The 17,424-nt window shown below is 30.6% G+C and overlaps 2 protein-coding genes across 3 annotated transcripts; one reads left to right on the top strand and one right to left on the bottom strand.

The window, feature by feature from the left end:
- Positions 1-455: 455 nt before the first annotated feature.
- LOC123665983 (protein obstructor-E) lies at positions 456-11,232 on the top strand. Of its 2 annotated transcripts, none has more exons than XM_045600211.1 (5): positions 456-560; positions 7,042-7,251; positions 8,132-8,320; positions 8,502-8,712; positions 10,722-11,232. In XM_045600211.1, exons 1-5 carry the CDS (start codon positions 515-517, stop codon positions 10,774-10,776), a joined length of 711 nt encoding a protein of 236 aa, XP_045456167.1. In that variant the 5' UTR covers positions 456-514; the 3' UTR covers positions 10,777-11,232. The 2 variants fall into 2 exon arrangements, with proteins under 2 accessions (XP_045456167.1, XP_045456160.1); XM_045600204.1 differs by lacking the exon at positions 10,722-11,232 and adding an exon at positions 9,485-10,231.
- A 260-nt stretch (positions 11,233-11,492) lies between these two features.
- On the bottom strand, positions 11,493-16,979 carry LOC123662214 (probable chitinase 10). Its single transcript, XM_045597092.1, has 5 exons — positions 16,852-16,979; positions 16,497-16,792; positions 13,939-14,066; positions 12,440-12,644; positions 11,493-11,749 (listed from the first exon to the last, which is right to left on the bottom strand). Exons 1-5 carry the CDS (start codon positions 16,977-16,979, stop codon positions 11,658-11,660), a joined length of 849 nt encoding a protein of 282 aa, XP_045453048.1. The 3' UTR covers positions 11,493-11,657.
- Between the last annotated feature and the right edge of the window lie 445 nt (positions 16,980-17,424).

Below are 17,424 nucleotides of genomic sequence, written 5' to 3'. Positions count from 1 at the left end.
AAACTTACTTACAATTATAATAAAATTTTATCGTGTATGTAAATCAATATTATTGAATGTTATTAAAATATTAAATACATTTCTAATATATATATACTGTACATATAAAAAATATTAAAACAATTCTACACAATTTATTTTTAAAACAACAGTAATGTTTTCAACAATATTATGTTAGCAAGATTCATGGGATAAAAGTATCGTATATTTAATTTTAACGTGTAAGATTATTTAAGTAGGTAAGTAATAAATGGGAGTACCATTAAATTTAAAAATAAATTTTCACGTGAATGTGTTTGTCGCACAGGAGAGTTAGAACCGAAAGGCACTGGGAACGCGCGAAGCCGGAGCGGGCGCCCGGACGGTGACGTCGCTTTTCTACGACGCGACAGCGGCGCGTACGCGGCGTTCGGCTTCCCGATATAAAAGCCTCCACCGCCCATTCACCCGCCCGCAGTGTGTGCTAGAACGTTAAAGTGACTACTACTCCCGTGCAAGGACTTATTGTTTAACCATGAATTCACGGTGTTTATTAGTGCTAGCGGCCGCCCTCGGCGTGGGTACGTAGAATTTGAAATATTTAGGGTGCGGCGAAGCGAGCGGACAGTGTGTGTTAAGAAGGATCAATATTGTGTCAATATGCGATCGCAGTATTTAATTGCGAACGCGAAAGCTGCCAGTGTTATTGATATTTGTTTCCACACTGGTTGCGTTGCAGCAGAAAGTGTTGGAAATAGTAATTGCAGTTCATTCGTCTAGTAGACATGCTCCTTTACGTGTGCGTGTCACACAGAGGGTTGTTTAAATTACTGAACTATAGAGATTTCATCGAAAATTAAATTCAACGTGACATTTCTGAAAACCAGTTTATCACGACTAAAAGGAAAATAATATACAAAAAGTAAATTCAATTTTATTTTACAGTTCTGAAAGTATAAGAATATTTCAATTTCATGATATTAGAATATTATATTAAAAGTCTTTTATCCGCCATTTTTACCTAAAATTGCAAATAAATCTTAAAAATATAGTAATGACTATGCATTCAACCAATGATGCAGCTTTTATATTCAACGAAGCTCAAAATAACAACTACTTTGAAAGTTGTTTAGATAGTGTACAAAATAGAAAATCAACTACTTTCACTCTTATATCACTCCAACTGAATTAATAATGGTATTTATATAACAATATCCATTAAGGAAATTATAATAATATTATAAATTCAGATTTAAAATTTTACAAAGCTGATATATAAGTAAGTGTACTTTTATTTATGTATATAAATTGTTGGTCCATTTAATTTATAAACAAAAAGGTAACTTAATAGTTAATTTAAAATGAAAATATCGCCCTATTGCTACCTAATCTGACGAATGTAGCAATTAATGCGAACGCCCTCATTTACTTTCTAAGCAACGCTTGCATAATAGTTACCGGGAGTAAATACATATATGATACCATAATATGTAGGCGTAAGCATCTTAAATATGTAGAAAATAAATAAATTAGTTTGGTCTTTTCAGAAAAAAAAAATGTTGATAACGTAATAAATTGCATCCTTCTCATTAGATATTATTTAAAGAAATAAAATTTAAAATAGGATCATTTTATAATTTTATAGAGAACTTAATAGACACATTTTCTAATAATGTTTTTCATAAGGATATTATATCTAACATATTTATTGTCTTGCGATGTATTTGTAATCTATTCAAATTTTAAAAGTCCTCAAATATAGTAATCCTAAAAAGACGTTGGAAAACACGCGAAAGAAATTGCAAGAAATTAATTTACTTTACACATTTAATTACATCTTCTAATCTAGGCTTTATTGGCTATAGAAAATTGAATTACAAAAATCGTTTATTAAACTTTTGTAACGTTGTTTGTACAGTTTTCATATCATTCTAGTAATTACATGATTATAATCATGGTACACAGTAAAAAATAAGAAAAATCACACAAAAAGTCACAGTAAAACTTGGTAGACTATATCTAGTATCTAGAGAGATCTATATTCTAAAAGTAATGACCATTACATTATTAAAATAAATTTGAATTCATAATATAGACTAAAATTAAAATTTAAGACATTGAATTATTTTTAAAATTCACTTTCAAAGCCACATATTACAAATCACAGTTGCATATTATTTTTAAAAAACAATTCTGAAACGCTGCGTGTTTGTCAATTTCATTGTATAAATTTTCTTTTGTAATATAAGTTGAGATGACACAATACTTAAAATATAGTTTTCGTTGTGTGCTTCTTAAGTCGAGTTGTTGAAATTATTACAAAACAGTAATAAAATTCAAATTGTTCGTCCTGCCAGGACGTCGTTCCTTTCATCTGATCGATTATGGAGTTTTTCCATTGTTTATAATGTCTTGCACGTACCCAGTTCTCACGAACTTGCTACCAATGTTTTGCTTAAGATAGTTTTTATAGAGATATATTTTTAAAAGCAACGATTGGTTATATCGCTTTATGGTTCGTAAATGTATCGTGCGAAATTTCACGTTTAACATTTGTATATACAAACAACTGTCAGAGAAAGGATGACGACGTAGATTGATAAAAAAAAAATATGTATTTTAAGACACTTCTTAAATTACTTTACGTTAATATAATCAATCGCGAAATTTTATGGTCATTAAAGTTAAATATTCATAAAGTTATTATTGCGTGAAGGTATTCAATTATCTAGTCTCGCTATGCGTGTTCGAATTTCTCAAGAATAAAGAAAACTCGGTGAAAATGATCATGCTGGTTGACTGCGCAGGCGTACGAGGCCATAATTTGAACGCTATGTTCTTGAATCTGTTATCAGGTTTCGGACATTGACTTTTATATTTAGATTATAAAGAATACTTTAAACACTTCTTATCTTAAATATAGCAAATAAAATACAGTGTGCATAAGAAATTACATGTAACTAACTGTTTTACACGAAACAATGCAACGGAAGTTTGATTGTTTTGCACAAAATTCTTTTTTTTTTTTAAGAATAATACCCATAGCTAACAATACGTAGTAACTCTGCTTATTATTGTCTGAAGGCTGTTTCTTGGACATTGTATGGATTTAAACGCGTATTGTATCCATATCCGTAAGTCATTTTACAGTTGCGAGTTATATATTCAAATGGCACATTGGGGTCGACAAACGTCAAAGCTTAATACGTCTTTCGATGTCCTGGATATCCGGCGTTCATTCTACAAAGTAATAAATTATAAGAACTGAAATTTGCTTAAGACTTTATAATCATGGTCGATTTAATGATCGAGCTTCGAGTAAGTAAGTTTTATATAATTATAGCGAGTTTCTTTAGAGACATAAAACGGGGTACTTTATCCTGTAAACAGTATGTGTCACGTTTTATTAATAGTGTTTCATTCAATTACAAAGACATCTCGAGCTGATACTTGTACTGTTCGTCGGAGATTGTCTGTCCTTCGACACGATGATATAAATAGCCTCACGCGGCCCTTGTATTGTATTGTTTTTGTACTTCAGATTCACACGTTGCAGACTTTTGTATGAAGCCCTAAACGAATCAATGTATAATAATTGATTGCATTGATTTAGTTAACATTTTCTTATTATACCAATGCTACTAAAGATTTATGTTTTATTAGTATTTTTAATTAACTTTTGATTTTTCTGGTTTTAATTTATAGTTTATAACATAGAGTCAGATTATAATAATGAAATGAATAAGTAAACACAATATACACATTTTTGACCGAAGTAATAGTAATTTTCGACAGAAATTATTTTACAGAAATGTAAATGACATTGTGAAAAAATGTCTCGTCTATAATCTATACAAATAAATAAAATTGGAGTGTCTGTTTGTAGTGTTAAAAATAACCGATTTGCACTAAATGCATGTAAAAATAATATTTTTATGCAATATTTGTCTGTTTGTCTGTTTGTTCCGAAACAGACGGACTGATTTTGATGTGATTTTCGCTGGCAGATAGCTGCTGTAATAAGGAGTAACTGAGGCTACTTTTATTTTAGGCTTTTATTTAATTTTATATCTCTGCAAACTGAACAAAATCTTTTTTATTGAATTCCACGCCGATGAAATCGCGGACACGGCTAGTATGATTATGAATAGAGCTTAACAAAAAGTGTAGGTGTGGTTTAGTGATGTGGCGCGAAAAATTAAATTTGTGATGATGTAACTATTACGATACGAGTTAACTTATATATGTCAAAACGACTACTTTGAATTTTTATTACTGTTTGACTATGTTAATGATTCTTTATTTCAAAAATTCCAACTTTTTTAATTCGTTCATTTTTTAAAGTTAATTAATCCAAATAGGTTTTTAGTCTAATAATCTTTAAAAAGAGGTTCAATAAAAAAACGTATAATTGCCTATTACATTTTAAAATTCAAATTATTGTGCGTGAAGATATCATAACTTACTTTCACCACACGGTCAACAATGACTGTTATCTAATGATATTTTAAATGTTGCATAAAACGTTCCTAAGTTCTACAAATTGTGATAATATTTATACACCAATTAATTTTATATACACAACGTATATTTAAATGAATAAACATATAAATATGAGGAATGTCTAGAACAGTTTTTCCTGTTATATATAAGTTAATATAGTTCGATCATTAAATTTTCGAATGTCAAATATTAAAATTCAATCACATCCTCACATATAAATAAGTAAACCTAAAAAAGCACGTTTCAGTACCATAGCAACATTTTAAAATAAATACATTTATTATAATCATATTTTAAATAATGCCAATAAAAAATAATGCTATTAATATTTATATAATCATGTAAATAGATGACATTTTATATAAGCAATCAACTTGTTTAAAACCCGGTTAAAGGTCAGTCGTGATCTCGAGATGAGCGCATCGCTGTTAACGAAATCGAAAGTACCTACTGCCGCCCACATAGTGGTTTGGTGGGTCAATTTTTGGCTTTCACTTAACTAATAATATTTACATAATCTAAATCGATTTTATGTAATAATTCTCATATTTGTATTTGGTAATACTTTGCCTTAAGCAACATTGAGTAATATTTACGGAGATGAACTAAGTATATCTATACATCTATGTTAGTACATATAAATAAAATGGAAGTATCTGTAGTAGTACATATAGATATTTACATTATACTAAAACATAAACAAATTATTTTAAAATTTTTGTCTGTCTGTTTTCCTGTTTATCCGGAGAATTCTCCGTCATCACAAAGAAACAATTATGTTTAGCAATTATGTCGCGTAAACATGCTAATAATACAACCTGCCACTGTTATACAATGTACTCGGCATAGATCGGTAATTATGTCATGCTGCAAACTGTGCGTACGTCCGACCCACAGGGCTCGGGTGTCGGTGCTTGCGTAAAGCTCTGCTTCGCATACACAGTGCTAATTACACACATCATATATTACCTTGAAAAAAATAGGTTATGACATGCTTTCTCTTAATTCGAATGAATCAATGGCGCTGTTGTGGTAAAAAATAAAAACAGTCAGATCATTTCGTTCGTAATTCATTCTTTTTAATGCTAAAATTATTCAAAAACGGGATATTTACGATGTTTTTTATTTTCATTTTGCGGAGCTCGATATTTCGACATCAGCTACCAATATCTTGTTCACGATATCGATTCCATTTTTGAAAAGTTTTAGTAATAAAAATAACCACATTAATTAAAAAACATTCTTTTTAAGGTTTGTAGTTGGATTAAATATTAAAAATGAATATATTTTTAGGCGTTCTTGCTTTGTGTGTCCATAAAAACCTTGTAGCAAAAAGTTTTTATGGACATTGATAATAAGTTACAATTTTATACATTGACCAGAAATTATAAGTTATCTATTTCAAACTGCTCGCAGTTATTAAGTTTTGATCTAGTGGAATGTATTAGTTGTTAACCTCGCTGGCATTTAAATCGAGTCGAGATAAGCTGCCTTCGCTTATGCAGATGAGCTTACTGCAACTTTTGACTAGAAAATAAGCTTCACGTGAGAGACTTTTAAAAACACTACTCATCAATACATTGTATTATGAAATATTTGTATATTGAATATTTGTGAAAGAATATAATGAAAAATAAGCTGATTTACGAGTGTCTGTGTAATTTTGTATATCACATATGAATTGGTATTCCTTCACAACTTAGTATTTTTTCTTAATCTCTTGAAAATTCTAGATTATCATTTATATAAATAACTATAATATGTATATTTATACGACAAAAGTGTCTACATATTACGTAAGATATTGGATGTTCACTTTTAATGGCAAATGTCAGCTGGTGTCGAACCGGTGTGACATGATGTAACATGTAGATTACATTAATATGCAATGATCTACGAAATGAAATCGACCGACATCTTCAAAATTAAAAATTCGGAGGGGAAATACTAATTCATTAATGACCTTAATGGATTCCGTTGAATTAGAAAACGTTAAAGTTTATTTAGTTACATGGGAAACATAAAAAAACATACAGAATAATAAAATTCAATGATTAAAAAAATATGTACAAGCTGAATGATTTATGCAACTCTAAGGAATTAAATTGATTTATCGTAACTAACACTATTGAAGATATCTAGACAATTATTTTAATAACCGATTTCCAATACTACGTGATCTTTCCGATAAATTGAAATTTTGTATGAGTAACAAAGAGTAGGTTAGTTGCTTGTAGTAGTCACGCGTTGCTCAACACAAGTTTGTCGCGTTACATTCCACGGAGAAAGAGCGGCCATGTCCGCGACCGGTATGTTGCAAAATCTGTTGCGTGCGTATAATCTGAACTCACTAAAACCCTAAGATATGTTTTGAAACTTGAATTAAATTTTAAGAAAATATTAATATCAGACGGCTTGTTATTTACGGCAGAGGTAGAGAGATAAGAGGTAAAGAAGAAACGTTTAACTGTAAAACTTTAATATATAAGATTTTGCACGCAACACACATTTACGCAATTATAGAGTGACATTTATTTATGATGATCTTCTTTTGTTTAGCCATGGCCCAAGAATCCTTCAAATGCCCTGATGACTTCGGCTTCTACCCTCACCACATCTCTTGTGACAAATACTGGAAATGTGACAATGGAGTCGCTGAACTGAAAACCTGCGGTAACGGACTCGCCTTTGACGCATCAGACTCGAAATATTTGACTGAAAACTGTGACTACCTTCACAATGTCGAATGTGGCGAAAGAACTCAGCTTGGTAAGTAAAAAAACAATGTGTATTTATTTCATTTAACTTATATACTTTATTTAGTAGCATATTTACTTTAAAGTATTATCTCGTAATTTTAAATGTCTTGTTGTGTGTATTCTTAAATATATAAATGAAACTAGTTTGACCTTTTGAACAACACGGAAGTATTACAAAACAACTTCATTTAAGGATCAAAATATTTATTCAACGTGATTAAGAATTCTTATTCGACGAAAAAATCTAGATTTAGTCTCTATACTAGTATTAGTGGTCAAGGTTAAGGAATTTACATGTATTTTAATAAAGTGTGTGACGAATCCTACCAGGACACGATTCAAGGTCATCTAGTTAATAAGCCTAACATATTATGACGATGCTGACATTTATGATTTTTATCGATTTCGTACGACAAGTTTGTATAAATAATATGTACTGTTGCGCTGGCGGTTGCGGGTTCGATCCCCGTACATGACAAAGATTAGTATTGGCCATACAGATGTTTGCCGTGGTCTGGGCGTTTGTGCAATCCTTGTGGGTCTTCCTACCGTGCCTCAGAGAGCACGTTAAGCCGTCGGTCCCGGTTGTTATCATGTACACCTGATAGCGATCGTTTCTCATAGTAGGGAATATATCCGCCAACTCGCATTGGAGCAGCATGGTGACTTAAACTCTGATCCTTCTCCTGCATGGGGAAAGAGGCTTATACCTACAAGTGGGATATTGCTGGCTAAAGCGATGAAGTTCATGTCAATTACGGGAAATTTCATTTCGAATTTGTAGGCGAAACGGGAAATGGGTGTAAATATAGTATGTAATATTATGTAAATAAAGTAATTATAACTAGTTCTGTGCTTGTATAGGTTTTGACTTTTTGTCTTTTCTACAGAGCCCCCAATTTCAACCCCCCACTGTGCAAGACTTTACGGTATCTTCGCTGACGAACAGAAATGCGACGTCTTCTGGAACTGCTGGAACGGTGAAGCTTCCCGCTATCAGTGCAGTCCTGGACTCGCTTACGACAGAGAAGCCCGCGTGTGTATGTGGGCTGATCAAGTCCCTGAGTGCAGGAACGAAGGTGAGCCGTCATTTTCAAATTTGTACATTTATCTCGTGGTCTTTTATTTTTTTTTAAATAATACTTTTGAATATCTTTCTTTATATCTTTATTTTGCTGTAAATTATGTGTTTTGACGTTGATTAATGACTGCGTTGTAATTTTGAGTTTATAATGATATAAATATTTTGATGTTTCTCAGAAGTAGCAAACGGTTTCGCTTGCGCCAACCCTGGTGAGGTTGCAAACGCTGGTTCATTCAGTCGTCATGCCCACCCCGAAGATTGCCGTAAATACTATATCTGTCTCGAGGGAGTAGCTCGTGAATACGGTTGCCCAATCGGTACTGTTTTCAAAATTGGTGATGCTGACGGTACTGGTAACTGCGAAGACCCCGAAGACGTTCCCGGATGGTAAGCACATAAACTTTTCAACTAACGTCGTCAACTCGCCTTCTTGTTCAAGTAAAACAATTTTGACTAAGCAACTTGAACTCTATTTACTTCTATACTCACTAGTAAGACTCCACTGGTGGTATTTTAAAAGTTAATAACATCTTTAATTTGGTCCCTGTAACCTAAATATCTTCTTTGTGACTAACCATACATGTGCACATTTGACTGCGATTTTAGACAATGTTATCAAAAAATACCTTCGTAAGTACGGAAGTATTATTATGTGATTTAGAACATTTTGTGGATGATTTATTAAAAAAGTCACAGGTCGTGGTCAATTCCATCTTTTATAATGGAAATTAATGATGACCGTTATTTTAATTTAACTGACGACAATTAAAGCGCCAATTTCCATTAAATAAAAATCTGCACGTAATTATTTTAAGAAATTTTAAGTAACGAATTCAATCGTTAAGATAAAATTTAATTTAAACGAAGGTCGTTTCCTATTTTTTCAAATTAATTTAAAAATATAAAGAAAAATGTATTTTACGAATGAAGCGAGCGTATAGGTTTTATTCTTGTTGCCATTCCAAGGCAGTTCACTCGATATTAAGCGTTTGAACGAGTTCTTGTTACACAATTAATGTCACTCTTAGTCACAATCTCTTAGTAATAAAAGTTGCTAGGAATTATAATATCCGTTTATATAAAATTACGAAATTAAGTTCTAAGTTTAGAGTATCCGTATGTAGAAGCGAGAGGAAGTAAGGTTCGCGTACCTTTTCAGCGAGGACTACTATGGCGATTTGGATTTGAAGTCAATCCGCAAGAGCGAACTGCTCGCTGGACTCCAGAGCAGCGGAGCACACGCCGCCCAGCCCAAGCTCAAACCTCGTCCCCAAAAAGATAACTAAATACTCATCTTCCCACCCCTAAACTTTTAATACTCACAAATCAAAGTCTTACGCATCACAAGCAACTATAATCTAAAAAAGTTTTCATAATTAAGTTAATAACATGTCGCTTTTGATGTGATAGACTTTATTACAGGTTCAAATTCGTTTTTTAAGTGAGTGAAGCCAATTTGATTTGTATCATTTCTAGTTGCCAAATAATTATCTCGTTGTAGCCTTTATAAACAGTTTCGGGAGGCAGATTAGCAAGTTTGTAGTAAACATACTGCGGAAGCTATATTTATTTTATATTATATGTATGTAGATTTGACAGCGTCCTGTTAGGTGGTACTGAGATCGAAATTTGCATGTCATAATTTTTTTTGTGTACTTGAATTGTAATCGATTAAAAATAACTTGTTTTGAAAAAGGGTTTGCATTTATGAGTTTAATATATGAAACGATGTAACAGGACATATAACTCCTTTTCAACATTCCGATTGTATCAGCCACGACCTTGTAAATAGCTTATGTACTGCATTACTTTGCCACGACTGAGTGTTGTTATTTGATATAGAAACTGTAATACTTAAGATTTATGTTTAGTGATAAAAATAAACAAAACATAATAAAAAATTAAATGTTGTGTGATTTTTGTTCTTCTAGAGTTGCACCATTGCACGATGTATCCCTAACATAAACTTTCACATTCACTCTGTTTCCTATTTTATTGCAATCACTTTCTAATAACATTATAATACTATCTTGTATCTCTTTCAGTAATTTCTTGTTCTTTTAATCCATATATACTCTACTAGTATCGTCAGCCTTTAGCTCCATTTTACCAAAACAGCAGTCAATTTTGGTTCTCTGAGGTATGTTTCTTGGTTTTTCATATAACAATAACAATTTTTAATTGTGCTTTGGATTAGTAATATTTAATTGGAGTTAAAATGTTTTTACTTTTTTAGAATTAAAATATAAGATTTAACTTCATAGTCAAATCATGACATGATTTTGAGGACATATGTTAGAATTTAAAAATAAATTTAAATTGCATTCTTAAATTCTTGCGTGAGCATCATGATTTGTGCATGCTTGTTTTTCTGACATTTTTTGATTGTTTTACAGTGAAGATTACTACGGTGACGTTGATCTGAAGGCCCTCAAGAAGTTGGGATTCTGAATGTCAAGGAGCGACTCTAAGGACAGACTTAAGTTGAATCCGTTTGATTTACTTAAAAAATAAAGCCCTCTTCAGGTGTAAAAGAAAACTAAAAAATCGTGATTGTTATTTTAAGTCATAATGTTCAAAATCATTTATAACTTTTTAAAACTTTTCGGAATGTCTGTTTGAAGAGGCGCTCGAATCGATTGATTTGAAAAAAAAGAAGACTAGCGCAGTCTTATGTTTTAATTTACACTTTTAGAAGTTTTTTGTCAAAAAATTAAATTTCATGAATATGAAATATTTAATTGTTGCCAAAAAAATTTAAAGCTATAACTTTAGTTACTTTGACATGGTACCATGCGTTTTGGTGCTGTGTCGAAATGGACAATGTTTTAGTCATTTAATCTAGGTTTAGATTATAAATAAATAAGTTAATAATTTTTATACGAATAAATGTAAATAAAGAAGTAACCTTTATTTTATTTTTCTATTTAAAATTTTATACGTAATTTTTTATAAAAACAAAAACTTGATGAAACCATCTACATTAGATGGACAAAATAAAATATCAACAATCTACAAATGAATTGACTGAGGAAATTTCCATGATCGCTTTAGAAATAATTTAATGTTGAAAATATTAGCAAAAGGAATTTCTTAATACCTTTGTGTAATGCTATAAAAGCAAAAAACAATAAAATAAGACAAAACAGAAGGAAAAAAACATATAATAAGACATAAATTATTTATTTTCACAATACTGATAAAAATTCGCATAACATAAAAAGAAAATTAGTGAAAATGGGTTTTGTTGCAAAAAAAATACCATTTAGCAAAAAGGAAAAATATTATATATACCTATCAGTATAATCTTATAGAAACTTAGTAATGGAAATTTAATTAGCTTCTTTTACTTCTCCCATTCGATTTAATTGTAGTTGGCGGATGGCGTCTTGGCGAGAATACGCCACGTGAGTAGATGACCAAGCTGGAAAGGAAAAAAAATGTTTATCGATAGAACTTTATTTATCGAGTAAGGTCACGTGTCGTGTAAAAAACATGATTCAATTAAGTTTTCCTTTAGTTGATTAAAACAAATCTGATATTATTTAAAGTTTTAGATCAGGCGGAAATACAATATGGCGATATATGTAGTACAATGTTTTAATTGTTTTAATTATTTTTCTAATTTAAATGAGACATTATAATATAGACTGCCTAAGAGAAATTGTCTGTTAATATTACAATTTTAGTGAAAAAATGGTTATTAAGGCATTATTCACTTGCGTTGTACAAATATTTTATAGATGGTACTAAAAGCTATCAGTAAAAATTAAATCAACGTGTCTGTTACATTTTCACACGTGAACTGTGAACGTGAAACTTTTTGAAGGCCACAAGATACATTTTGTGGTGATTAAGAGTGTATAAATCGAGATTAAAAATTGTTTAAAAAAGGTTACTACTAAGTAGCTAGTACCAGATTGTACAAAATATTTTACATGGAAATGATTTCTACGGTCCATAAGATATTGAACATTAAATATGTGCAATCGAAATAAGGTTTAAAACCAGATTTCATCATATACGTAAGTATACATACTAGTATCTATAAAAAAATACAATTATGTTAAAGAGTTTATCATAACCAAGTCTAAAAATATGAAGATGAACATACTTTGCGTGTTGTACTCCATTTTACTTATCATTGTGTTTCTATCAATGGGTGCTGACGTTGGAGATGGTACAGCGGGTGCAACGAAACCAGGTGCTTTTTGGGTGACTTCGTTTACTGGTACCATTTGAATTGAGGAGAGTGGTTTTGTATTTGCAACTGTACCGTTACAGTCTACCTTACTCTCGTAATCGCATACACCAAGTCTCTGTAATAGAAATATTGTCTATATTATTAATTGCCGAGAGCTTACCTAAATAGTGTACTAAATGATTTAGAAAAAAATTTTTTTTTCTACATTACAGTTATTCGATTTTATACAAAAGGTATTAATAAATACTTGGGCTTTATACAATATACTCGTATATTTGTTTTTTTTTTTTACAAATTACTTTCTAAAATTTGAAGGTCCGACAGATTCAGATTTTTACTTGGAATATTAAACGACGATAGTGTCGACCTGTTCCTTTAGTAGATGAATATATTGCACTGGTATTATGCATACAGATACTCAGAATATTTTTTAGTAAATATATATAAAATATTACGTCCAGACTCGGGGTGAGGATGAAACTTAAGTAGAAAGCAGCGTCTATATCAACGAGCCAGTCAAAGTCATATTTAAAAATAAAAATGTGAACATTAATACTTATTTTCTTGTAGATGATATAAGTGAATTAAATATTAGCAATCAAACCCATCTTATATACAATTTAGTAATATTTTGTGCAACAAAGAATAAATAAATAACTCAATAAATTGATGAACGATATAATGACAATGCATTAGAAAGGTACGCGACCTCAATATCAAGGATCTCGGGTTCGTCTACACAGGCTTCACAGATCGATTGTCTAATAAATAAATACCAAAGGACAGGCATACATGTAAACTTTGGGACTTCCTTTGATTAACCTTTTTTTTTACATTTTTCTATTGTGTTACAACTTTAATGAGCAACTAAGAATCTAATCGCTTATGTTCCGATATGCAAGACTTTTATATCCGTAATTATTTTATTAAAAATCGTATTAAAAATGAAGATTTATAAACTATAAGACTTAAGATTCCTCTGTAGTTAAATTGACATCATGAGTTTGGTTCTATCCTGATTATTGTATTTTAAGGTTTTTTGTTATAATTAATGCCTCGTTGATAAGGTAACTAGAACCTGAACTTTTCTGAGAAATTCTGGAACATGTAACAACGATACGAATTAATCTGTTAATTCTTAAAGTAGCACAGCTGCGAATAAAGTTCACATCAAAACTGTATGGTCAGTACGTAATAGTAATTTACAGTATCAAAACTATTTGAATATTAAAGCTCATTTAGATATTACATTTACATTCTACGATTGTATGGTATAATTAAAAATAAATAAATTAAGAGCATGTAATAAGAATAGAAATCTCTATATTACTTACCATATATGTATGTTGGATTATAATTACAATGAATTACAGATTAAAAAACTTAGTTGACTTAAAAATAAAAATAACCTCGTTGTACAAGAGATCACCAGGACACTTGAATTTGACCGGAAGCCCTTGAACGCATACGAAGAATTCTTTACAATCGGATGGGTTCCGGGACGCCTCGAAGTCATTTGTACACAGTGGCTGCGGCTCTGTAATTTTTATAACAAAATCTGTTAATCTTATATCTTGAACGTTTTTACGTATGCTTATTTAAAATCAAGACAAGACAATATAATCTATATTGATTATAACTAAAAGTATGTTATTTCACTCTTTAAAATTTTCTTACACTACTACTTGCGACTTGCATTTGTGAAAATGTTAAAAATTATCAAATTAGTTTGCTTAGTAATCTACTCTCGCCTTCGATTCTTTTTAATCGTCTCCAATAGCGGGTGTAATACGTTGTGAATTAAACAGAATTAGCTCGTAGAGACTATTCGTACTCTCGTAGACAGATTCATCTTCATATCGGAGATAGTTTGGAGCATTATATACAAAAGATGCACTGCGAGTTATAGAATATTTTTCTATGAGTAACATCGCTGTCAGGTGATTTCTCTAGAACACGGTAGAGAGACCCACAAGGATATACCCTCAGACCAAATACAATATGTTTATTTGTACAAATATAAATACCTAACCCGAGCAGGAAAAGATACCACGATCGTCGATGTAGAATCACTTACTCACACAATCATGCCAAAATGTGCTCTTTCTATGTTGCTGACATAATATGTTTGCAATTTATTGTGTAGTCAGTTACATAATTCTTCCTGACTGACAGATAGTCTAAAGACATTACAGAGATGTAACTGTTTGTTGTCTCACGTTTGAAAGTTCAATTGAAGTGAAATTGGAGCAATTTCTAACCGCATTAGTAGTCTGTTCTCTATTATGTTAAGTTTAAATCACAATTTGATTGTATATTCGCGTAAATGATCAATTGGCGTGGGTATAAGCATCAATATCAATTTTGATGAATGTGTTCTTATGATTTAAAAATAATTCACAAGAAACTATACCACTCGTAGACGATCAGTTGTAATTTTCAATCGTATATTATTGTCAATTGCAATAAGGTCTCTAAGATTTTTTTGAATATCGTTTTAGACAGTGTAAATGTCGCAGGATATTTTTTAAGTTAAAAATATTTCTATAAAAGTATATTTATTAATCTACAACCTTATTAGCGATCGATTGATCAATAGATAAATGATCTGTTTTTCTTAAAAAAATCCTGCTATTTTTAATCAATTCTAAGACTAGTTTATTTATGTTTTATTACGAATCACATATATTTTTCTTTCAAAATTACTTTAAAAGGAAACTGAATTTTTTGTTAATATACAATAAACTACGTTATGCTAACATACGACTTTTGAACGCTTTGAACATTTTTTTTAAATTAATTTGCTTTTCGCAAAGAATTAAGCATAGTTGATGTGGCAATAAAGTATAAAGAATAATAATACTTTAAATAAGAATATAGACTGAAAATTGTTGAAACGATATGAATAAATGGACCATTGTCCATATTAACTGTCTGTAATAAAAAGTAATAAACAATTAGTCGTGTAAAAGAAAAAGCTAAAAGCTTACGTCGATTAAGAACGTAAATGGTTTTTACTACCCATTTAAGTTACAACTGCGTCATATCGTTTTATGAGTCGTGTATTGCCTAATACGTATGTACAGAAATAGGCTTGACATTATAATAAAAGAGCCCAATATAATAAAATGTTTAAGTAACTAGCCGTACTTTCTAGTTAAGTAAATGACAATGTGAGACTTTAAAAATATTTTCAGACTATTTCAAACTATATACCTAGTAAATAAGATAAAATCGATTTAAAAGTGCTTGAGCGTCAGTAACTATGAAATCGATATAATTCACAAATCCGACAAAGAGTATTGCACTTATTTTAAAAATATATATATAATTATTTTTTTTATAAGTGTATGAAATACTTACTCTCACTTTTACATTTTAATAAGTATTATGATCTTATAAATCTTTTTACCTTTACTTTAACATTTTGATATTGTAAACAAAATTCTTTCGGATACTTTTTGTTTGAATTTAATTTTTACCCATTAAAAGCTACTGAAGCGATTGTATTTTTTAAGAAAGAAATCCTTAACATATTCTCAGAATTAAAGTTGTTTATACATGTGAATATAAAAGAAAAATATCTTTCAATAACTACAAGGAAAAAGGTGAGGATTAACAAATATCGATCAATGTTATTTATAAAATGATTCATAACTAATTTGTACCTTTACAAATCGTTAAATCAATATTTGAATCGATTTTATAAATAAATGAGAACTGCGGATTTGTTTAAATAAAAAGAAAACAAAATATTTTACAAACAAACAAATTAAATTCAAAAATTTTAAAAGCTCTATATTATATATGTATTTACGAAAAAAAAAAAAAAATTGTTACTATATCCGCATATGCAGTATGCCTTAAGTTTCTGTTTTACCTCAGTCGGGCTACTCCACATTTTGAGCAAAGTTTTAATATGACGAGAAAGTGAAACTGTGCAAGAATTATTACGTCAAAAACTTACCTTTCAGTTTTCTGTCCTTACAGTCAACATTATAGCGATAATCACAAAAGCCTTCATTCGAGAAGACCAATTCAGCGGGACATTCCTGTTCAAATGCCCATCCATCCCAACAATTTAAGAAATTATTGCACATTTTCGGTGACGGTATTTGTGCTCTCTTTCCAGCGCAGAGAGTATTGATTTCTATAACTGGGTCTTTATGTTCTAGAACGAGGATTTTGTTCTGATACACTGGATCCTTGTGAAATTGTTGGATCACTGCGTCTGATACTGGTACCATGTATGCGATGGAAGTTCTGCCTAAGTTTGTTGGCTATTAAGTAAAAGTAAATTAGTATTTTATTATTTTTAATACAGATAACTCTTGGTCTTATTGCCTCCACCGGTGACAAGAGGGCTGGTGCATTTTTCGCCCAGATAATCGGCATAGCGATTGAACAGGGAAATGCCTCCAGCATTCTTGTCACTATTCCAAGCGGACATGATTTATACCATAACTATAAATATTTAGCTGTTAAGTTGTAAATTGTAAAATTTTGAAATAAAGAAAAAAAATAGATTTGATCATATAATACATAGTAGCTAGAATATAGAGAATCGATTAAAATCGAATAGAGAATTGAACAGAAAATCGATTAGAAATTCAAGAGAAAATCGATTCGAAAAACGTCGATTAAAGAATCGAGTAGAAAATCGAGTAGGACATCGATTAAAAATTGAATAGACAACCGATTGGAAAATCGAGTAGGAAATCGAATAGAAAATCGAGTGGAAAATCGAATAGAAAATCGAAGAGAATAGAATACAATAGAATAGAACAGAAATGAATAGAAGGGAATAGCGTAGTTAATAAATCAATTTCTAATTCAATAAAATAAATCAATTTCTTACATAAAATTAGCTCAAGTTACTCTAAGCTAAGCTATCT

Source organism: Melitaea cinxia, chromosome 2, assembly GCF_905220565.1.
Source record: "Melitaea cinxia chromosome 2, ilMelCinx1.1, whole genome shotgun sequence".
In the NCBI taxonomy this organism is placed as follows: Eukaryota; Metazoa; Arthropoda; class Insecta; order Lepidoptera; family Nymphalidae; genus Melitaea; species Melitaea cinxia.
Note: the sequence above shows the minus strand (reverse complement) of the source record. Positions and strands in the feature narration are given on the sequence as shown.